The 24,942-nt window shown below is 46.8% G+C and overlaps 1 protein-coding gene and 1 pseudogene across 2 annotated transcripts; both read right to left on the reverse strand.

Annotated features, from left to right (window-relative positions):
- Positions 1 to 2,629: 2,629 nt before the first annotated feature.
- LOC125527481 (acireductone dioxygenase 4-like) lies at positions 2,630 to 5,015 on the reverse strand. 2 transcript variants are annotated; one of them, XM_048691998.2, is made up of 5 exons: positions 4,781 to 5,015; positions 4,617 to 4,689; positions 3,789 to 3,883; positions 3,446 to 3,685; positions 2,630 to 2,939 (listed from the first exon to the last, which is right to left on the reverse strand). In XM_048691998.2, exons 1-5 carry the CDS (start codon positions 4,790 to 4,792, stop codon positions 2,808 to 2,810), a joined length of 552 nt encoding a protein of 183 aa, XP_048547955.2. In that variant the 5' UTR covers positions 4,793 to 5,015; the 3' UTR covers positions 2,630 to 2,807. The 2 variants fall into 2 exon arrangements, with proteins under 2 accessions (XP_048547955.2, XP_087386542.1); XM_087530416.1 differs by having other exon boundaries at positions 2,630 to 2,983.
- Positions 5,016 to 6,888: 1,873 nt separating this feature from the next.
- LOC147992453 (uncharacterized) lies at positions 6,889 to 10,090 on the reverse strand (annotated as a pseudogene).
- Between the last annotated feature and the right edge of the window lie 14,852 nt (positions 10,091 to 24,942).

A 24,942-nucleotide genomic window follows, 5' to 3' on the forward strand; every position in this document is an offset into this window, starting at 1 on the left:
ATAAGTTGGACACACAGGTTGACTAGAATGCCGTGTTCTGCAAGCTGGGCCTGAACCGTGAAACGGCCGGAGATGCAAATTTTGGGCATCATAGCCAATAGCTTTGCTTGACGATCAGATCTACGATGGAGGGAGTTGCGGCGACGAATCTCGGCGGACGCCGTCCTCCATGGCAGGACCTCCCGTCGGAGCTGCTGGGCCTCGTGCTCCAGCGCGTGCTGTCCCACGCCGACCGCGTCCGCCTCGGCGCCGTCTGCCGCCAGTGGCGCTCCGGCGCGCGCCTGCAGCCGCCGCTGCTCCCGTGGCTCGCCCTCCGCGACGGCTCCTTCCTCAGCCTCTCCGACGGCGAGGTCCACCGCCGCGGCCTCGCCCTGGACGAAAATCTCGCGCACCGCGTCTCCACCGGCAGCACGCTCTTCCTCGTGCACAACGCCAAAGGGTTCTCGTGCTCGCTGATGAACCCTCTTGCGCGGGGGATGACGACGGCCCCCCAGCGCGTCAACCTCGACCGCCTCCGCACTCGGGTCGGCCATGTCCGCAAGGTGGTGGTGATGTCCGACCACAGCACCGCCGTCTAGACAGGGAGCCGGATCAGCGGCGGGCAGGTGATCACCATCTCCATCCGCAGGCCGCAGCCAACGACCGGGGAATGGCAGTGGCAGTGGAACCCCCATGGAGCCACAGGCGCAGGCTACTACCCCCACCCCTATCATATCCTCGACATGGCACTCTTCCAGCACAAGCTATACGTCCTCACCGCAGCAGTCGTCGGTGCGTACCACTACTACAAGTCTACAACCCTCTCCGGCTGCGTCTTTATGCCATGGACATCGTCGATGGCAACCATGTCAACGTGCAACGCGTGTTCATGAGGCCGCAGGACGACGTCGACCGATGGCACCGCGGCGGCCCTCGCCACTTCCTGGTCGCCTCCGGCGACCGGCTGTTGATGGTGAAGCAGACAAGCCCGTTGCTCATGCGGCTTGGTTCGAGGTCCTGGAGGCGGCAGACATCAGCGGCGGCGGCCTAGGGCGGTGGAGAGACGTCGAGACGCTCATGGGGCGCGCTCTCTTCGTCAGCGAAGGCTGCTCCGAGTCGCTCCCTGCCGGAGACGGCAAGCACGGGGGAGCTCGACAAGACTGCATCTACTTTCTCAAGGAGCATAACAATTATGGTGGAAGGACGAGCGCCCTCTACTCTGGGGTTTACGACATGAGACGAGGGACGGTGTCCCCCTTGCCGGTGGACACGGTGGTGCCACATGACGGATCATTGACCGCGACTTGGTTTTTCCCTCCTGATTCTTGAGTTAAGATGTATGTATGGGTAGTTGGGTACAAAGTTCATGCTCATGCATAACCATACTTAACTTTTGCACTGTCAAGAAAATTTTGCTCTGTGTTGATCTGAAGTACTTTCTCTATTCACTTTTATAAGACTTTGAACACATTTCGGACAATGTGCAAAACAACCTATTTTGAATTGTTTGAAACGACTTACAAAAGTGAACGGAGGGAGTATTACTCATTTATTCGAAGTTAGAAGAATTAGATAATCTCTTTGAACAAAGTTTTTTATATGAAAGTTAGAAGAATCAGATTAACTGGCCGATATTTGTTCAAATTAGAGATAATCTCACATATAGCCTCGGGAACCAGAAAGCATAGGAGCAGATGTTGGCGATATGTCGCTTCATCAGCCAAGTGAGGAAAAGGAGTGGATGAGGAAGATTTGACCAACCTTCTACTTAGTCCTAGGATCATAGATTGATGTGTGGATTGAAGAATTACTGCCCGGTTAATGCAACTACTAATTATAATCTGAATACAAAGATTTATAATCAAAACTGGGTTTAAGCAGTTGAGAATTTGATACAGCAGCAAAAGCAGAGCATCTGAAGGAGGCTGGAGTATGTAATACTGAGTGCTGATTTTGTTCTTCACATGAACGTAAAATGCATGATTGGTTTTGAGAAATAGTTTTATGGATGTTTTTGATATCTGCATCTCTCCTGAGCTGCTTGTAGTAGAAACAAATTAGTTGGTGCGGTTTCCTTATACCCTTCCCACCTCCCCATTTTTCGGTATAGCTAAATGTGGGTGAAAACCGTTTCCATCGTGTTCTGCCTATCAACCATTATCCACCTGAGATGAGGGACAAGTTGCCTTAATCCACAGCCTGAGGCCACACGAATTTTCAGAGAATCGCCGGGATTAGAACAACCTTATGGATAATGAGGGAGCATCCCAAAGTGAAACATGATGATGTCGAACACACGAACACACACACACACACACACACACACACATGCACTCCTGCACACAGGAAGGGAGGGGGTGCACGATATTGTGAAATATACTCCCTCTGTCCCAAAATAAGTGTCGCTGAGTTAATGTAGGGAATAGTTTTTCTCGTGCTTATCAAATAATATTATGCTTTAATCAATGTGTATATAAACAATTTTCTTCTTCATAACTGTCAAATGCCCTGTCCAAATAAAACACATTCAACAAGTTATATCGCCATATGTGCAATTGAGGGCGATGGAAAGCTTGGAAGGGGGCAGAGATAATGTGCAGAAGAAGAAAATGCCACGAGAATTATAAACATATATGTTTGACACGATAAGTGTTGAACCACTGAATATTTATGCTCCTGTTGCAACGCATGGGGAATTACCTAGTCAATAATAACAAGTACGTAGCATGTATGTTGGTTTCAAGATTACAACATGGTTTCATCCAAGTGTATGTATATGTCCATGGGTGGTTATAATACATACATAGCCGAGGAATCACAAACAAACTTCAGTGTGCTGCCAGAGCAAGACCAGCATTGTCGTCTGTGAGCCTCTTCACATACTCTTGCCGCACCGGATGGTCCTCCTGAGGCCGGTTGTGCGCGGTCCAGACTGGCTCTCCCAGGAAGAGCCTCATGAGCTGTGCACGACGAGGCATCAGAATGATAAGGATCCAGTTGATATCTGATGCAAGATAGAGCTTCTAAATATATACATTATGTCTCATTAATTACTTATAGATGTTGTTTAACAACACAGTTCTTTAATTACCGGCTGAAAATGAACCCTGTTTCTGCATCCTACGAGAGCAAACCTTTCTGCTTAACTTGAATGCACTATCCAGATTGGCAAATTTGTGTTGCCAGTTCAATATTTTGTTCTTTTTTCCTTTTTGGTCCTCACCAAGCAGCATTACATTAAGAATTAATTGTCAACCATCTTGTTGATCAAAAGATCTGTTTTGCTACTTGTGATTCTTTTTCGGTGGTTCTACAGATGTCCTCTAGTCTAGTGCCTAAATCATGTTTTCATTGAGCTTGGTTGACAAAACAGATTCATATTTCTATGCAAAATGTGATGCAAAAAGTAATCACTGCAACAGCTCTTTATAGCAGTAATAAACACAAAAAGATTCCCAATCAGTACCTTCACATGGTTGGCGGCGTCGAGGGTGAACCGATGATAAATTCCAGCCGGCAGCACAATCATATCCCCTTCTTTTATCCAGATCCGAACCCATTTGTCATCCTTGTCGCGCACATCAAAGTACCCACCGCCTTCCAAGCAGTAGCGGATCTCTTCGTCGGCATGCATGTGCTCTGTGAAGAAGTTCTTCAGCTTCTCCTCAAAGTTCGCTAACTTTCCAGGACATATATCGAGATAATCCTTCAGCAAGTGATGCATGTGCAATACTGTCAGATTACATACACAAGGTGTGCACGGTTAAAGAGAAGCAAAGAGGGACTGAGAGTTGGTGGGGGTCGCAAACCATGTAGTTGTATCCTCTGTCTTTGCGGATCTTCGCTAGCTCTTCCTCACTTTCAGACTTCTTTGGGTCCAAATGCCAGTATAACACACCAATCTCTGAAAGAAAACAGGGCAAGTGTTGGAAGCTGCTTAGCAAAGTATGTCAGATAGAGGAACCGAGCCCAGCTTCTAGATGCCTTGTTTACGGAAAAGTGGATTCAGATACCGGGCCGCTTTTCAAAATAATTCAAAATGATATTTTCAAAGCTAAATGAGAACTGAACATTCGCTTGTTCTACTCGCCTTATTAGTCAGGTATCCACTCCCAGCAGTTACTTCTTCTTTTTTTCGAAAAGGGGGAATTCCCCGGCCAGCAGTTACTTCTTTGGGTGAGGAACATAAATTGTATAGTTCGAATCGACAGAGGATAATCAAGAACGTTGACAAGTTCATTTTTCTAACCGATCTCTCGAAGTGGCAATTGCCTCAACTGCAGGATGCCAGTCACACATATAACAAGTTTGCAGGTAGCAGCACATGGTTTGCTCAGGAAACACGGGGTAATCAACTTTCCAATTTTAAAGTGACAAGTTCCTGTCATTTCAGATGCAAATCAGCATAGGGAAAGGGATGAAAACTACTCGACGAATACTGAATAGTCACCCTCTGTTTAAGCAGTTACATGAGGGCGTCGTTATCTAAAAGAGCTGGCTAAGGCCACGACATCCAACCAATAAAAGCTTATATATAGCCAAAAGAGACATTTTTAACCCAAACAAATGGGGGGCACATGAACAATCCAAGAAACTGAGCCAGCAACGAGAGAAGTTGCAAGGATCATCATTCGCACCTTGGAGCTTGGAGAGAGGCAGGAGCTCCTTGTGGTTGTCGAGGTCCTCGCCGTCCTCCCCAACCATCCACACCTGATCCAAGAACCAAGAGCAGGCGCAAATCAGATACAGAGAAGATAGAATTCATATCGATTCCAAGAGAAATCATCCTGCCTGCCCGTACCTGAAGAGCCATGTTGAACGGAACGAATGGAGGAAACCAACCCAGCAGCTCGTTTGATTGGCTTGTGCTCTGAGTGCTTCCAGTTCCAGGGGGTTCTTTCTTTTCTACGGAAAAATGGTGAAGCAGGATGATTATTAGCGGTAGGTTCGAGATTCCCCTCTCTGGTTTTTGTCTGCGTGCACTGTGTGGCCGTGTGATTGATTGTGGTAGCGAGAAGAGAGAGCCACAGAGGATCCTGATCTGATCTGGAGAGCTGATGATGTCAGGCGTGAGGCTATCGACTTTGATTTTTCCTTCAAGGAGATCTCAGCCGGCTGTTCACGAGATTGGCAATCCAATGAGCAAGAGCACTTTAGCAGAGTCCTCGTATCAAAAAAGAAAAAGAAAAATAAATTAGATGTCGTTTCTTCCTCCAAATAAATCGGTCTAGCACATTCCCTATTCCGTTCTCCGTCGTAATATTGTTTTTTGGATACAAGGACTCTGCTACAGTGTAGGCTGACGGATCAGGATCACAGATACTCCCTCCGTTCAAAAAAGCTTGTCCCTCAAATGAATGAATCTAGCACCAAGTTAGTGCTAGATACATCCATTTAAGAGATAAGCTTGTGACAAGTTTTTCCGGACGGAGGAAGTAGGTTGTTGGACATATCGCCCAAATAGACAAGCCGGCCATAGTCTGCTCATGCAGGACTATTTGATACAGTACCAAATTCTACGTACCCATGCTAGTCTATTCCGTCGACAGTTTCCGCATGTCACAACGGTTGTTGCATCACATCACCGATGACTTGAGTATTAATGAATTGTTTTTCACGCAACAGAGGAATGCCACCGGTCTGCTGGGTCCTTTTTTGTTTTCACTATTACCCATATGGCGCTCCTACAAATATGATAGGTGCCTATATTCGGATGAGCAAAGATACAATCATAAAGTGCGTGAAAGTGTTCATTGATGTTGTGAGGTTTATGGAGCTTAGTATTTTTGAGGAGCACCTAATGCTAAGGTCACGGCGAGGCTTTCAGCAATCAGTGAAGCAATTGGATGCCTAGGGGTGCTTGGGAGCATTTATTGTATGCATTAGAGGTGAAGAATTTCCTACCCTCAAAAAAAAAAAGAGGTGAAGAATTTCCATGCAACATGACACGGTCTGTTCATCGGGCATTGCCGATCTGACATAAAAAGCTGACCAGAAATGATGACCTACCACCCGCAAAGTGAAGGGGCCAAAGGAGCAACGACATCGTCGTCGCCGCCAAAGTGGATGTCGACGGTGGCCTCAAGATCTAGATCTCATTTTCTTATGCGAGAGCAAATGTACCGGTTCACGTCATTACACCAGTGTTTAATTGAATTTATTATTCCCATCTTGTTAACATGGTTGAACACAAATTAATTATTAGTGTTCTATAGTACATTGTCACTTTTGCTCTTTTTGTGTTCATGTTTGCGCATTTAGCAAATTCAACATCTTTTTTGGATTAGTATTGTGCCACTAATTAAGTTTTTGATCAAGTTTTTCATGATTGGAGGAGACCATATATGTCGTTGTTTCTTTTTGGTTTTGAGAACCAGATCTGGATATCCTAACAGTGTAGCCGAGCCTCGGAATTCTTATCTAGTTCCTCTCGTTCACCATGAAACCTGACGACGCTTCATAGTTGAACTTAAAAAAAATCCCACGATTGACCCGAGGACAATATTTTTTGCAGATTGAGTTAATTAGTACTTCTATAGATTTTGTTGCCTCTCCATCATTGATTTGTTTATTAAATTTTAACACCGTCGTATCATCTAAAAACAATGGGTCCGGCTGTACAACACTCGAGAACCGTGAACCATCACCCAAAGCCTGACAAAACCATCCACCTCTTAAAGCCAAACAAAACGCTAGCATAAACAAAACACACTTTTACTCGTCCATTTCTTCCGAAGGAGAACGCGGTGGTTTAGGGTAGCGACCCGGATAAACCCAATAGGCGTCAGGCACGGGCCAGCTATGCATGGATGAAATAAAAACCCTAAGTTAGAAGGAAGGCCAACAATTTATTTACTACGTTGGAAACACAATGAATGTATCCAGACAGGTCAAAAGGATGCGAAGGACCTACTTGGGAATTTCAGACTCGTCTGTATCCTCGACATCAGCAACAGCAGTCCTACAACAACAGATTGATCAAATTTTACCGAGAAAAAAAAGAACATATTGATCAAATGATAGTTGTAGCGTCCAAAAATAACCGAGTGACAACCAAACTGGTCTAAATTCAGTACATATTGTTGTGCGTCAAATCTCCTCATGACTTCCAATATAATATCCCTTGGCAGGTAAGGAGTATCTTCCATGTCATAGAAGTTCATGCCAACAAACTTTCCGTCAAAATCAACAAGGGGTCCTCCAATCCCAGCCTATATAGCACAACAACCAAGTTGCAACAAAAGGATTAAACAAGGGAAAAACAATAATGTGCAGCAACTGTTACTTCATACTCTGATTAAGAGAAGTCAACACAATGCACCTTGGTGATTTTACATGTGGACATCCGAAGCTCTTTGTAATCAGATCTACTATCTTTGCCTGTCTTGGCTCCATTTGTGGCCATTAACGTGCCTGATTTGAAGTCGCGCCCTAGAGCTACTACCTCATTGGTTCGAGATGCTTCAATGAGTTTTGCTGCACTATAACTGCGGACACCCTCAATGCTGACAACAGCCATATTGTAGTGTAGATTATAATGTTGCAATGACCCGTCCACATGTCGTTTACTCGGGAGGCACACTTCAATCTATAACAATGAAGTGGTGACTTTGCTAGTAGTATCTTTAAATCAGTAAGATAAAACAAGCAAATAATGACTAGCAGCACCAACCATCAATCCAGGTTGAATGTTGTTTTCTTCACCATTAGTTCTAACCAAGCTTGCCGAAGTCAGAACTCTTGTAACGGATCCATTGCACTCTATAAATACACCTGTGCAAGAAAAATGTTTTCTTCTTTTCTCTATACACAATGTAGTTTCAAGCATTAACAAGTGGTCACATAAGAGAATAAATATGGAAACCTAATGAGCTTAGAACAGTACAATCACCCTAGTTGTGTTCTCCATCAGAATCAGATTCTACGATGAATGAAGCAAGTGCCACAACACTTCGAGACATCTTCGAAGCAACTTTCCTGGTTGGTTCACTCCAATTACCGCTGCCGAATTCATCGTCAAATGTCCCTTTCAAGTACATCTGTACATGCCATCTGGTTAAATAAGCATGGCACGTCAGTGGAGACGCCAGAACAAAGTTGTCAAATTTTGAAACGGCTGGGAATAGTCATCACGATGGGGAGCATCTACTTACCATCAGCAAACTTTGGCAAGGGATGACCAGCAGTCCTTAACATCTCATTTGCTCTATCTGTAAAGTCTGGTGCAACAGGTTAAAGCGATCCATGACAATGTATTAGTAGTGATTAGCATAATCAAAATAAATTCTGGTGCAACAAAGGTGAAGCAATTCACCATGTAACTGTTGGCAAAATCGAAAGCACCCACTCACCATCACCGGAAGCAGGCCAGGGAGCAAGTACACATTCAAGTTGGTCGTCAGTGAGTTCTGCTACAGGGTGAAACAATTAGCGATTCGATGATGATTAAAAGCTTAGTAATAGCCATTGTTCGGAAGATTATAATTTGATAACTTGCTATTTATAGTTAGCATAATAAATAGGATAACTATGATACTGTAGATGACATTATGAGTGAACTGCTTGGATCTCCCTTTTGGTTCAGGGCTGAATGTGTGTTAGTATATACATGCACTAGTGTGAATGGCCATTAGGTTCTACATGCAGACCATGTGTTAGTATGATTAAATCCATTAACTTAAACTAGCCTTGTGCAGGGCATGAGTAACCGAAATATAATTATTCGCAACTAATATTAGAAAATGATAAAGAACTACCAGCTAGTGCATATAGTCTCAAGGGTGATTGTTCTTAGCTTACCTTTTGGACTGTCCCTATAAGATTCTTCTGTCTCATCTGTACAGCAATCATCTTCTTCACTCGCAACTCTGAATGTAGTAATTGATGCAAAACTGAAGGGTCATTCTCAGGCAGATATCAAATAACTAAAACAACTGAATGGCCATGATAAAAAAACAGAGTTTGCAAAAAAGGATAAAATAAAATGAGAAACACGGTTCTAAAGGTTCATTCAGGCATGAACGTCAAATAAGTAGAACAACCGAATGTCCATGATCGAAAAAAATTGAGTTCACGACAAAATAAAAATATCGAACATGAGCAACACAGTTTTGTAACAAGAACAACACAGTGTGATATACAAAGAATGGATGCAAGAATAAATAATAACAACATTGCAAGAAAACGAATAGCCAATTTACATGTTGTAACAACGAAGAAGGACTAGAAAAGTTGTTCGGCATAAGTATTGGAACACAATCTTACCAGAACATTTCAAGCCCAAGGCGGTCCAAAATTAGATTACTTGGTAGGAATGGAGTTATTTTCCCACCATAGTAGTTCATGCCAACAAATTCCCATCACAATCAACAAGTGGCCCTCCACTGGCAGCCTAGCACATAAAATAATTTGACTCTCAGATTAGCACAAAAATGAATCAATACCACACAGGGATCCTTTTGTTGCAGCTCTTGGGGCATCAGAAAGTTCATTGCACATAAAAACGATAAATGACATGCCACTAATATCATGAATTCACTGTACAATTGTTGACTTCAACTATGTAGAAAAATCAGAAGGAACATCAACAGTGCACCTCGGTGATTTTGCATGTGGAAAAATTAAGCTCTTTGTCTTGAATTGCACCAGTCAGTGGCAAATTAAGCTCTTCGTTTTGAATTCCACTAGTCAGTGACCCTCTGGTGTACACTAATTTTCCTGAGTCGAAGCACCGCCTTACAGCTAATACCCCGGCCACCGAATCAACTTGCATGTTGTCATCGAGACATGCTACACGGAGATTATGTGAGCGCAGGAAGTGCAACAAGGAATTGGTGCTGACAACAGCGAGATCGCAAAAGGACGAATGATAGTTGAGCCACCCATGGACCACTTTGCCATTTGGAAGGCGCACCTTGATCTGTAACGATACAGCAAAAGCAACACAAATGTTTAATGCATAGCCATTACCAATACCCTAAACAAGCAGGCAAAGCGCAGAAATATCAGCAGCACAAACCGTCAATGCGCTCCAGTGTTTGTAATCTACTGATCCAAACAAACTTCCCGTAGTCAGAAAAGAGGCACAAGGCAGTTTGCTGTGAATAACCATGCATGTGTATTCAGATTGCAATGCCTCTCCTGCACAAGAAAATAATTATTTCAGTCATTAACTACTCACGGTTAAATACATACACAACAAATGTGCATATATGGTGGTATAATCACCATCAAATGAAGCAAGGGAGACAATGCTTGGAGACAACTTTGAAGCGAGTTCTTGACTGAGGTCCCACCATTCGACATCAGCCTCGTGGATAGGAGATGCACGAGTTTCATGGTTCTTATCTTCACTTACCTCACTTGAGTCATTTTGACTTGAGCTACCTATAATGGAATCTGCGTTGGAGCTGAGGTACCTATAAGGGACGAGAGGTTGAACTGAAACACACTGACTTCATATATGTACACTTCAGCGCGAATTGATTAACAGACCTATGTTAGTATAACCATTAGGAAAGAGTGGTTGTGCTTAGCTCACCTTCTGAACTGAAGCTCGATGGTGCGGGCTCCAAACAGTCGCTGCAGCAGAATGTAGTAACTTTTATCTCCACTACTATTAAACAATCAAACAAGAACTTTCTTACGTGCACCCCGCAATTAGTCCCACAACACCGCACGAACCAATCAGCACCGCACGATTAGGTCCACAAATTCCTGCCATAGGGTATTTTGCGACAGATCCACACGATCGATCTACCGCTCGATGCGGATCGCACAACCAGGAGCAGCCCGTCCGGATCGGGTCTAACTGCCGGAACAACTGATGAACCACAAGTATAGGGGATCTATCGTAGTCCTTTCGATAAGTAAGAGTGTCGAACCCAATGAGGAGCAGAAGGAAATGATAAGCGGTTTCCAGCAAGGTATTCTCTGCAAGTACTGAAATAAGTGGTAACAGATAGTTTTGTGATAGCAACAAGTAACAAAAGTAAATAAGGTGCAACAATGTGGCTCAATCCTTTTTGTAGCAAAGGACAAACCTGGACAAACTCTTATATGATGTAAAGCGCTCCCGAGGACACATGGGAATATTGTCAATCTAGTTTTCATCACGTTCATATGATTCGCGTTCGGTACTTTGATAATTTGGTATGTGGGTGGACCGGTGCTTGGGTACTGCCCTTACTTGGACAAGCATCCCACTTATGATTAACCTCTATTGCAAGCATCCACAACTACAACAAAAGTATTAAGGTAAACCTAACCATAGCATGAAACATATGGATCCAAATCAGCCCCTTACGAAGCAAAGCATAAACTAGGGTTTAAGCTTTTGTCACTCTAGCAACCCATCATCTACTTATTACTCCCCAATGCCTTCCTCTAGGCCCAAACAATGGTGAAGTGTCATGTAGTCGACGTTCACATAACACCACTAGAGGAGAGACAACATACATCTTATCAAAATATCGAACGAATACCAAATTCACATGACTACTAATAGCAAGACTTCTCCCATGTCCTCAGGAACAAAAGTAACTACTCACAAAGCATAAACATGTTCATAATCAGAGGGGTATTAATATGCATATAGGATGTGAACATATGATCTTCCACCAATTAAACCAACTAGCATCAACTACAAGGAGTAATTAATACTACTAGCAACCTACTAGCACCAATTCCGGACTTAGAGACAAGAATTGGATACAAGAGATGAACTAGGGTTTTGAGATGAGATGGTGCTGATGAAGATGTTGATGGAGATTGCCCTCTCCCGATGAGAGGAGCGTTGGTGATGACGATGGCGATGATTTCCCCCTTCCGGGAGGGAAGTTTCCCCGGCAGAACAGCTCCGCCGGAGCCCTAGATTGGTTCCGCCAAGGTTCCGCCTCGTGGCGGCGGAGTTTCGTCCGAGAAGATGGCCTATGATTTTTTTTCCATCGAAAGACTCCATATAGCAAAAGATGGGCACCGGAGGGCCACCAGGGGGCCCACGAGGTAGGGGGCGCGCCCTGGGGGGTAGGGCGCGCCCCCACCCTCGTGGGCAGGGTGTGGCCCCCTGGTGAGTTTCTTCCGCTGAGTATTTTTTATATATTTGGAAAACATCTCCCGTGAAGTTTCAGGACTTTGGAGCTGTGCAGAATAGGTCTCTAATATTTGCTCCTTTTCCAGCCCAGAATCCCAGCTGCCGCCATTCTCCCTCTTTATGTAAACCTTGTAAAATAAGAGAGAATAGGCATAAGTATTGTGACATAATGTGTAATAACAACCCATAATGCAACAAATATTCATATAAAAGCATGATGCAAAATGGACGTTGTCGGTGTCAAAACCGGCGGATCTCGGGTAGGGGGTCCCGAACTGTGCGTCTAGGTGGATGGTAACAGGAGACAAGGGACACGATGTTTTTACCCAGGTTTGGGCCCTCTCGATGGAGGTAAAACCCTACTCCTGCTTGATTAATATTGATGGTATGGGTAGTACAAGAGTAGATCTACCACGAGATCAAGAAGGCTAAACCCTAGAAGCTAGCCTATGGTATGTTTGTTGTTCGTCCTACGGACTAAAATCCTCCGGTTTATATAGACACGGAGAGGGCTAGGGTTACACAGAGTCGGTTACAATGGTAGGAGATCTACATATCCGTATCGCCAAGCTTGCCTTTCACGCCAAGGAAAGTCCCTTCTGGACACGGGACGAAGTCTTCAATCTTGTATCTTCATAGTCCAGGAGTCCGGCCGAAGGTATGGTCCGGCTATCCGGACACCCCCTAATCCAGGACTCCCTCAGTAGCCCCTGAACCAGGCTTCAATGACGACGAGTCCGGCGCGCAGATTGTCTTCAGCATTGCAAGGCGGGTTCCTCCTCCAAGTACTTCATAGAAGATTTTGAACACAAAGGTAGTGTCCGGCTCTGCAAAATAAGTTTCCACATATCGCCATAGAGAGAATAATATTTACACAAATCTAATCTGCTGACGTATTCCGTAGCGTGACATCACACCACGGCCAAGTCTTTATTCGAATCGCTTTACTGTCCCACCTCAGCGTGTTTAGCGAGGCGGTTTCCTTGGCATGTCTTGTCAAAGCAGAGATCGTGTCCCCTTATTCCTGGATTCTCATCAATACGGGCGTGGGTAACCCAACCGCGCCATTGATTACGGCGCTTGGGAGATAAGCGAGTTTTATCAGGCTGGTGGGGACGCATAGTCGCGTCCACCCATATAAGGGGATAAGGATCCACCTTTTCATCCACGCCTTCTTCCTCCTTTGCCTATCCATTTCCGCGCACTCGAGCTCCAGCGCCCAAGTCCGCACACCCCACATCAACCTTCTCCAGCCATGTCCGGAGCGGGAGGCAAGTGGATGGTCTCCTCCATCACGGAGGGACACATCAAAAAACTGAGGAGGGTCGGATACTTGTCTAACGACATTGCGCACCGGCTTCCCGAAGAGGGGCAGCTCATCCCCACCCCTAGGCCCCACGAGAGGGTGGTGTTCCTCCCCCATTTCCTCCGCGGACTGGGCTTCCCTCTCCACCCATTTGTCCAGGGGCTCATGTTCTACTATGGCCTGGATTTCCACGATCTGGCCCCGAACTTTGTCCTCAACATCTCGGCGTTTATCGTCGTGTGCGAGGCTTTCTTCTGCATCCGCCCCCATTTCGGCCTATGGCTCAAAACTTTCAATGTCAAGCTGAAGGTGGTGCGCGGCACCCAGGCGGAGTGCGGAGGCGCCATGGTGGGCAAGATGCCCAACGTCCTATGGCTCAAGGGCTCCTTCGTGGAGACCCTAAAGGGGTGGCAATCGGGGTGGTTTTACATCACCGAGCCGCGCGACCCTGAATGGGTCGCAGCCCCCGAGTTCCGATCCGGACCCCCTACGCGGCTCACCGCCTGGAAAGAGACGGGCCTGTCGTGGGGTAAAAAAGGAGAGCTGATCGGACTCCAAACATGCGTCCAAACCCTGGTGGACAAGAAGCTCAAACTTGTCAATGTAGTCTAGGTTATGCTCATCCGCCGGATCCTCCTGTGTCAACAACGGGCTTTCAACCTATGGGAGTTCGACCCGGCGCAGCACCGAACTCTGAGCAGGCTCTTCGACATGACGTACGAAGATGCCTGTAAGGTGCTTTTCAAGGGCGCCAAGGCCCCCGCATCCGCTACCGAGGATCGCGGATTCAGCACGCAGCGTCACGCTAGTGCGGTAAGCTGTTTTTACCCTTTACAGGGTATTAGTTTTTCATAGTTTGACTCCATGCGAGATCTAAGCTCCCTTACCTTTGACAGGATTGGCAGGAGACGTCCGGACAGGTCAACTGTCCGGCTCCTTTGCCCGAAGGCCCAGCGGACGCTCGCTTGGCGAAGCTACTGGTTCCGGCACCCTATGTGGTGCCACAGAAGAAGGCCAAGAAGAAGGCCACGGGGACTCGAAAGAGTGCCCGTCGCCTGGAGGTGTCGGATTCATCATCCGACGACTCTAAGACGCACTCCTCCCGTGAAGACGAGGAGAAGGAAGAAGAGACCTCTCCCCCTCCAGCGGGGGGAGGGAAGAAAAGGAAGGCCGCCCCAACTGGGGAGGCCGAAGGGTCCAAGAAGGGGAAGACCCTTCCTCTGGACTACTCCACCAATGCCGACAACAGCGAAGAGGAGTGGCTGCATAGGGCCAAGCCCCTGGCGAGATCGTAAGTTTTCGGACACCAGAGCAATTCATAGTGTTCCTTTCTTGCACAGCTCCTCCTTACGCCGAATATGACTATGCAGTCCACCCAAGGCCGGGCTGGACGAGTCGTTGAGCGGCTCCCTGGATTCGTCGGACGTGAATTCACTTCCGCCCACTACCTCCCCCCACCCTACGGACGACACTGAGGTGCTGTCCCAACAGGTAATTCCAAGCCAGGAGGAGGTGGTCCTGGAGGCGCCGCAAGGCGACCTCCCGGACTCTAGGCGCAAAGGGGATAAAACCCCCAAGGGCTCCGAGTCCGGCCTTGAGCCGGACACCGCGCCGGAACCTTCGACGGTTCCGGACTCCGGTAGGCAGCCTCCTTCCAAGAGGAGCAAGCCTACCGAGCCGGTGACCTCCGTCCAACCGGAGGCACCGGACAATTTGCTGGAGGTGCTTAACGGCGCCTCCATCGACGAGGAGCACCGCACTATTATGAGTGCGGTGATCCAGAAGGTTCAGTCCGCCAAGAGCGGACCGACTGAAGCCTGTGCCAGCCTTCTAACAGGCTTTGAGGTAAGTAAAGAATATGTAAAAATATTACCGCATAGACAGTAGCCCCTGGTGCTCTGTTCGGTGTTCGAAAAGAAAAGCCGAATAGAGGATCTAATAACATTCGCAGGAGTCTAACATAATCAAGTCAATATGCGTATGCAGGCTTCGCTGCTAGCCTCCGCCGCACTGACTGCGGAGGTGGATATGCTGAAGCAAAACCTCACGTGGTCCGAGAACGATCTCGGCCATGCCAAGAGGCAACTCGAGGAGAAGGTAGGTAAGTAATACCTTGCGCAAGTATATAGAGAAGATGTGGTTGCAAAAAATGACAGGATCAACGTGCTATTATAGGGGCCACGACCAAGGTGGCAACCCTTATGAAAGCGTTGTCCGAGGCCGAGAACAGAGCGGCCACGGAGCGAACAGAGAGAGGGAAGCAGGAGGCGCGGGTGGAGGAGTTGCAGAAAAAGCTCCAGGCTCTCGTGAAAAAACACGAGAGTTTGGAGCTTGACTCAAAGACGCAAGCGTCCGAGCTTGCGGCAGCCCTCAAAAGCGCAAAGTCTGCCAAGGCCGAAGCCTAGAAAGCCCTCCAATAAATTGAAGCGATGAAGAAGATAGCGGCGGGTAAGGCATTCATTATGCAAAGCAAGCACGTGAAAGTGAATTACTTGTTACTTACCCGAGTCCGGAGCTCTCCAGGAGCATTCGCAGATTTGCCCCGCAGTGCGTCTGATGCCGCCGCCTACTACCGATCCGAGAAGGGGAGCTCAATGGAGAAGGTGTTCTGGTCTCAGTATGCTGAGGCCGGACACCTGGTGCCTTTGAGCGACCAGCTGAAGCAAATGGTCAAGCTCCACAAGGTGGCCGAACAGGCCATAAAGGGCCTCATAGTTCGGCTTTGGCCTGGAGAGGCTCTGCCTGGGAGCTACTTCGGGCTGGTGAGGTGGCTGGTGGATGCCTGCCCACGTCTTGAAGTAATCAAGCGCTCCATCTGCATCGAAGGTGCCCGTAGGACGCTTGCCCGTGCTAAAGTGCACTGGGGCAAGATGGATGCGGAGAAGCTGGTGAAGGACAGGCCGCCACCGGGCAAGGAGCATCTCGTCCCGGAAGCGTATTATGAGGGCGTCCTGAAGGGTGCCTGCCTTATAGCGGATGAATGCTCCAAAGATGTAATTTTTGAGTAAACTCGCATTTGTGATCCTGTACGCTGAAAACTTGTTCATATGCGCTAAGCAACGCTTTTGAATTTAAAATATTACCTTCTGTGCGGCCGTTTATCAAATTTGAGAGATGGCGAGTCGTCGGCTTCTGCCCCCATGCCACGAGTGCTGGGGTGTTCGGGATAAACATGAGCGCTCGTTTTCCCGTTCTTGGGTCCTTTGAGGGAGGCGCTCAACACAACGAACAAGGCAATCAGACTATAATGCTTGAACACTCTCACTTAGCCATATAATTCTATAATTTAAATTTCGGCGAAGCCCCTAGTGTTCGGAAGACCGAGTTCGGGGCGCTATCCACGCCTAGGCCGGACAAAGCCGACTCCTCACTCTAAGCGGCATAAGTCTTTAGGGACTAGAAAACCTCTCGAACAGCGACCAGCTCTCGCCTCATCATGATGGTCAGTTTTAGCTTTCTCTACTGAGGTGCTTAGCCCAGCTCAACTGGGGCACAATCGCAGTAGTTCTCCTAGTGCTACCTTAGCCGATATAACGGAACGTAAGGTACCAAAACATAGGAGCCGGGCAAACCCAACTATTGACCCAAGACATGATTCGGAGCCGATGCATATAATGCTATAAGTTCGGGGTGCCGCACTTGTGGAAGTGTTCGGACTTCTCACACCGTATTGTGGGGTACTTAAGCCCCTGGCGTATTGGCCGTACCAAAGTGTACGGGTGCAACATGTCATTAATGAACATATATTCGTAAAAAAGAGTAATGCAATAATAGACGGAAATTATGCATTGTTTATTTAAAAAAGCTGCGATCAAAGCAGAACGATACAAATAGTGCAATAAGCAAAAGATGAGACTATTTAACATGTCCTTTCCAGGGGCGAGCTGCGGAATGGTATGTGAAACAGGTATACTGCTCGTTATAGAGACCACCTTAGAGTTCCATAGTGCGGCGTAGCTTTCTGCTTCCCTGGTTGTATCGTTTGTGCGGCAATTGTACTGCCGGACAAGCCTTCCAAAGAATGGAGTCCTGAAAATAAGAGAAAATTAAGAAATCGGCAGCCCGTAGTGCGGTTTAAGCCGCATTTTGGACGTGCCGTGATGGTGCCCCTCCCCCTGTGCCCATGGTATTTCCAGAGCGTAATTATGTACGCGCAACACTAGTTTCGCAAGTTCGCAAGGGCTGGGGTTGGGGCCGCATTGCTACGCTTGCTCGGAACATGCCAGGCGGTCTTGTTGTAGGTTACTCCGGGCGCGCTTGACGGTGTCCAGACGTTTAATGGCCGGACTAGAGAATTGCCTTGAGAGGCTGTTTTGTACTTCCGCTGCGATAGCCGCCGTATGCTCCTCCGTTCGGAGAGAGCGTTCGGTGTTTTCATTGACCGTGATGACTCCTCGAGGGCCTGGCATTTTGAGCTTGAGGTATGCGTAGTGCGGCACCGCATTGAACTTGGCAAATGCGGTTCGCCCGAGTAGTGCGTGATAGCCACTGCGGAACGAGACTATGTCGAAGATTAACTCCTCGCTTCGGAAATTATCCGGAGATCCGAAGACCACTTCAAGTGTAACTGAGCCTGTACAGTTGGCCTCTACACCTGGTATGACGCCTTTAAAGGTCGTTTTAGTGGGTTTAATCCTCAAGGGATCGATGCCCATTTTCCGCATTGTATCCTGGTAAAGCAGGTTCAGGCTGCTGCCGCCGTCCATAAGGACTCTAGTGAGGTGAAATTCGTCAATAATTGGGTCTAGAACCAATGCGGTGAATCCGCCATGACGGGTGCTAGTGGGGTGGTCCCTTCGATCAAAAGTGATCGGGCAGGAAGACCATGGGTTGAACTTTGGGGCGACTGGCTCCATCGCGTATACGTCCCTTAGTGCATGCTTCCGCTCCCTCTTGGGGACGTGGGTTGCGTATATCATGTTCACCGTCCGCACTTGTGGGGGAAAACCTTTCTATCCACTGTTGTTCGGCGGCCGGGGCTCCTCCTCGTCATCGCTATGCAGCCCCTTGTCTCTGCTTTCGGTATTTAACTTGCCTGCCTGCTTGAACACCCAACAATCCCTGTTGGTGTGATTGGCTGGTTTTTCGGGGGTGCCATGTATCTGGCATGAGCGGTCGAGTATTCGGTCCAAACTGGACGGGCCCGGAGTATTTCTTTTGAATGGCTTTTTCCGCTGACCGGGTTTAGAGCCTCTGAATCCAGCATTAACTGTCGTATCCTCGACATTGTCGCCGTTAATGCGGCGCTTTTGCTTGTTGCGACGCGACCTGCCACTGCTGTCCTTGGTATCAGAATTACCAGGGCTCTTGGTCATGTTATTGTTGCGAGCTAGCCAGCTGTCTTCTCCCGCACAAAAGTGGGTCGTAAGTGTCATGAGGGCTGCCATAGATTTCGGCTTTTCCTGTCCTAGGTGCCGTGCAAGCCACTCGTCGCGGATGTTATGCTTGAAGGCTCCTAGGGCCTCTGCGTACGAATAGTCGACGATTTGATTTTTCTTGGTTAGGAACCGTGTCCAGAATTGTCTGGCCGATTCCTCTGGCTGCTGAATTATGTGGCTAAGGTCATCGGCATCTGGTGGTCGCACATAAGTGCCCTGGAAATTGTCGAGGAATGCGGTTTCTAGGTCCTCCCAACAACCAATTGATTCTGCAGGCAAGCTGTTAAGCCAATGCCGAGCTGGTCCTTTAAGCTTGAGTGGGAGGTATTTGATGGCGTGTAGGTCATCACCGCGGGCCATGTGGATATGAAGGAGATAGTCCTCGATCCATACCGCAGGATCTGTTATGCCATCGTATGATTCGATGTTCATGGGTTTGAAACCCTCGGGGATTTGATGATCCATTACTTCATCTGTGAAGCATAGTGGGTGTGCGGCACCTCTGTATTGGGCTATATCACGACGCAGCTCAAACGAGCTTTGTCTACTGTGTTCGGCCCGGACGGATTGACTGTATCCGGAGTGACGATTACCGTCTCGTGCCGTGGGGCGCCCACGCGATCCGTAGATCGAAATTGTTTGCCTTGCCTTGTCCTCCAATATATCTCGCAGGTCTGGCGCATTTTCCCGTGCATTGGTATTTTTTGAGCGGCGCCGGGGTGCGGCTTGAGTGGAGGGCCGAGAGGCCTCTCTGTCGCGGCCACGGGGTGGCCGGTCGGCCGCATCATGCGCTGGTGATGTAGGTTTAGGTGCTTCCTCCTCTAATCGGGGTAGCAACCTGCGCTTTGGGTAGCTCTTGGAGGGGCGTTTGAGTTCATACTCTTCGGCCGCAAGGACTTCAGTCCATCTGTCGGCTAGCAAATCTTGATCAGCTCTAAGCTGTTGCTGTTTTTTCTTGAGGCTGCTCGCCGTGGTCATAAGCCTGTGTTTGAAACGCTCTTGTTCGACGGGATCCTCCGGCACGACAAATTCATCGTCGTCGAGGCTTGCCTCGTCTTCGGAGGGAGGCATATAATTATCGTCCTCGACCTCTCTGTCTGCCGCTCTCTCATGAGGGCTGGCTTCTCCATCCTCCTGTGTTGAATCTTGCTGGAGGTGGTTGTCTTCGGCACTGTCCGGGGTGTTATTATCTCCCGTGCCGTAATCACCATTTTTGCTTTGGCGGGATTTAGAGCGGCGCCGCTGACGCCGGCACTTAGGCTGCTTCTTGGAGGGGTCATCCTCCGTTGTTCCATCGCCATTGCCTTCTTTTGGGGTGTCCACCATGTATATATCATACGACGAGGTGGCTTTCCAGTGCCCTATAGGCGCTGGTTCTTGATCGTCTCCTGCATCGGCGTCCTTGCTGTCGATGTCTTCGGAGTCGAAGTCGAGCATGTCGGTTAAAATCATCGATAGTGGCTACGAAGTGGGTGGTGGGTGGGCTTTGAATTTCTTCATCATCCGCATCCCAACCTTGCTGACCATAGTCCGGCCAGGGCTCTCTTGATAAAGAGAGAGACTTTAGTGAATTCAGAATATCGCCGAAGGGCGAGTGCTGAAAGATGTCCGCGGCGGTGAACTCCATGATCGGCGCCCAATCGGGTTCGATCGGTAGGGGCGCGGAGGGCTCGGAGTCTGGAGAGGAGTCCGGCTCCTTGGAGTCACGGGCTTCGCAGAGAATTGGGCTGGTGTTCAGCTCGATCGCCGTAGAGATTGTAGCCCCCGAGGCGGTGTCCAACCATCCATCCTCGATTGGCGCAGTTGGCTCCGAATTAAGGGTCGGAGCTGATGCGGGTGCGGTCTCCAGGGCACTGTTCGGCGGCAGAGCTAGATCATGCCCATCGTGACAGTGCGGCGCGCTCGGCTGCGGCTCGAATCCGTCGAAGATCAAGTCTCCGCGGAGGTCGGACGTGTAGCTCAAACTTCCAAATCTGACCTGATGGCCAGGGGCATAGCTTTCGATCTGCTCCAGATGGCCAAGCGAATTGGCCCGCAGTGCAAAGCCGCCAAATACGAAGATCTGTCCGGGGAGAAAAGTATCACCCTGGATCGCATCGTCGTTGATGATCGGAGGAGCCATCGGGCCTAAAAGTGACGACACAGAGGAACTCTCAACAAAAGCACCAATGTCGGTGTCAAAACCGGCGGATCTCGGGTAGGGGGTCCCGAACTGTGCGTCTAGGCGGATGGTAACAGGAGACAAGGGACACGATGTTTTTACCCAGGTTCGGGCCCTCTCGATGGAGGTAAAACCCTACTCCTGCTTGATTAATATTGATGGTATGGGTAGTACAAGAGTAGATCTACCACGAGATCAAGAAGGCTAAACCCTAGAAGCTAGCCTATGGTATGATTGTTGTTCGTCCTACGGACTAAAATCCTCCGGTTTATATAGACATCGGAGAGGGCTAGGGTTACACAAAGTCGGTTACAATGGTAGGAGATCTACATATCCGTATCGCCAAGCTTGCCTTCCACACCAAGGAAAGTCCCTTTCGGACACGGGACGAAGTCTTCAATCTTGTATCTTCATAGTCCAGGAGTCCGACCGAAGGTATGATCCCGCTATCCGGACACCCCCTAATCTAGGACTCCCTCAGACATATCAACTCCCCCAAGCTTATACCTCGCTTGTCCTCAAGCGAAAAGCCGAAATCAAAAAATATGTCCACATGTTTAGAGATAGAGGTGTCGATAAAAATAAAATACGGACATGAGGGCATCATGATCATTCTTAGAACAACAACTTATATAATTCTTGTCATATAATCTCTTATGCTAGAGTAATAATTCAATCACAATATCAAGTATGAATTGTAAACTTCATTGAAAACTAACAAACTACAATCTCAGTCATTAAAGCAATTGCAATTTATCATAACATGGGAAAGAGTCAATGTATAAGAGCTTTTCAGCAAGTCCACATACTCAACTATCATATAATCTTTCAGAATTGCTGACACTCACGCAATACTTATGGGTATGGAGTTTTAATCGGACACATAGAAAGATAGGGGCTTATAGTTTTGCCTCCCAACGTTTTACCTCAAGGGTAATGTCAACAGTAATAGTTCATGAAAACTCACATCCAATTAGCCATATATACCAGGATCTTTCCAACATATTGTGCTTGCCAAAGGATAAAATGTAAAAAGGAAGGGTGAAGGTCACCATGACTCTTATGCAATGTAGGAGATAAAAGTAAAAGATAGGCCCTTCGCAGAGGGAAGCAGAGGTTGTCATGCGCTTTTATGGTTGGATGCACAAAATCTTAATGCGAAAAAAACGTCACTTTATATTGCCACTTGTGATATGGACCTTTATTATGCAGTCTGTCGCTTTTACTTTTTCCATATCACACGATCGTATAAAGCTTATTTTCTCCCACACTAATAAGTCATACATATTTAGAGAGCAATTTTTATTGCTTGCACCGATGAAAACTTACTTAGATGATCTTACTCAATCCATAGGTAGGTATAGTGGACTCTCATGGCAAAACTGGTTTAAGGGTACTTGGAAGCACAAGTAGTATCTCTACTTGGTGCAATGAATTTGGCTAGCATGAGGGGAAAGGCAAGCTCATCATGTTGGAAGATCTAAGACAATATAATTCATCTCAGATGTAAGAAAACATAACCCATTATGTTGTCTTCCTTGTCCAATGTCAACTCTTTAGCATGTCATATTTTAATGAGTGCTCACAATCATAAAAGATGTCTAAGATAGTATATTTATATGTGAAGACCTCTCTTTCTTTATTACTTCCTATTAATTGCAACAATGACCAAAACTGTGTTTGTCAACCCTCACAACTTTTATTCATCATACTCTTTCTATGTGAGCTCATTACTCTCCATAAGACTCACATGATCTCTTTGTTTCTTTTTATTTCTTTCTCTTTTCTTTTATTCACTTAGGATCATGGCAAAATAATCAAGCCCTTGACTCAACACTAATCTTTATTATATAGCTCACGGACTCGATTACATAGAAGGATAATAAAGCAAAACTCACAACTACTCCCTCCGTTCCCAAATATTTGTCTTTCTAGAGATTTCAACAAATGAATACATATGAAGTAAAATGAGTGAATCTGCACTCTAAAATATGACTACATACATCTGTATGTTGTAACCATTTGAAATGTCTAGAAAGACAAGTATTTGGGAATGGAGGGAGTAGATCATACTAAGAACTTTTATTCTACTAGATCAAGATATTACTAAAAGGATCGAATTAAGAAAAACAGTAAAGATAAAAGTGATGGTGATACGATATCGGGGCACTCCCCCAAGCTTGGCAGTTGCCAAGTGGAGTGCCCATACCAGATACTCAATTCTTCTTTGTTGGTGGAGACGGTGGTGATTTTGTTGATAGAGTAGGCTTGTCGTCCTTCTTCCAAGGCATAGGCTCACCATCATAGAAAGATGACCGGGTCTCCGGGATCCTCAAATCTGCAGCCAAACCCATCCTTTTGAATCTATATTCATACTCACAGTTTTGGTTTTGCAGGTCATAGATTTGAGCTTGAAGGTGCTCAATTTTCTCGTGAAGCTTGAAGATGGTCTCCCCGATGTTGTCGGCATCCAGCTTGTGTCTGTTGGTGAATTCTGCGATCATCATGTGGTTGGAGTTGAGTCCACGCTCCACCATCCCCTGACACTTGAAAACTTGTTACTCCATTGCTTCGAGCCTCGTCTCCACGCGTTCGGTCCCCTTTGGTCCCTCAGCATCACGGATGTGCAGCAACCCATCACGCATCTCAATGGTTTGAGGGTGTCGCTGCACCTCCGCGAGGTAAGGGTTGATGACCTTCTCAAAGAACTTGTCCTTGGGAGCACTTGGAGATGCCATGATAATCTAGATCTGTCAGAAAAATAGCTCGAAACAAATACAAAAGATTTTTGCGTGATACGGGAGTCAAAACCCGCAGAAGGTTATATAATGAATTTTTACCGACCAAAATACGTGTCGTGTACGAAAACGGAGTCCGGAGAGCACACGAGGTGCCCACGAGGTAGGGGGCGCCCAGTAGGGTAGGGCGCGCCCTCCACCCTCGTGGAGCCCTCGTGTCCTTCCCGGGCAGCCGCTTATTTTTCTATTTTTCTAAATATTCCAAAACGGAGAAATATTGCCTTAAAAATTGTTTTGGAGTCGGTTTACTTACCGTACCACATACCTATTCCTTTTCGGAGTCTGAAGCGTTCCGGAAAGTGTCCCTTATGTATTCCTCCGGGGTTACGGTTTCAATAACATTGGTTTCAACATTTATGGGATTACCTGAGATATAGTGTTTGATTCTTTGACCGTTCACCACCTTCGGATTTGTGCCTTCGAAGTTGTTGATTTTTATGGCACCGGAACGGTAGACCTCCTCGATAACGTAAGGACCTTCCCATTTAGAGAGAAGTTTTCCTGCAAAAAATCTTAAACGAGAGTTGTATAGCAATACATAATCACCTACATTAAACTCACGCTTTTGTATCCTTTTGTCATGCCATCTTTTAACTTTTTCTTTAAACAACTTGGCATTTTCGTAGGCTTGGGTTCTCCATTCATCAAGTGAGATAATATCAAATAACCTCTTCTCACCGGCAAGTTTAAAATCATAATTAAGTTCTTTAATAGCTCAGTAAGCCTTGTGTTCTAGTTCGAGAGGTAAGTGACATGCTTTTCCATAAACCATTTTATATGGAGACATACCCATAGGATTTTTATATGCAGTTCTATAGGCCCATAATGCATCATCTAGTTTCTTGGACCAATTCTTTCTAGACCTATTAACAGTCTTTTGCAAAATTAATTTGAGTTCTCTATTACTAAATTCTACTTGACCACTAGACTGAGGGTGATAAGGAGATGCAATTCTATGATTAACATCATATTTAGCAAGCACTTTACGGAAAGCACCATGAATAAAATGTGAACCACCATCAGTCATTAAATATCTAGGGACTCCAAATCTTGGAAAAATAACTTCTTTAAGCATTTTAATAGAAGTGTTGTGATCAGCACTACTAGTTGGAATAGCTTCTACCCACTTAGTAACGTAATCAACAACAACTAAAATATGTGTATATCCATTAGAGGAAGGAAAGGGTCCCATATAATCAAAGCCCCAAACATCAAATGGTTCAATAACA

This window comes from Triticum urartu, chromosome 1A (genome assembly GCF_056163025.1).
Source record: "Triticum urartu cultivar PI428250 chromosome 1A, HENAU_Tu73, whole genome shotgun sequence".
Classification (NCBI taxonomy): Eukaryota; Viridiplantae; Streptophyta; class Magnoliopsida; order Poales; family Poaceae; genus Triticum; species Triticum urartu.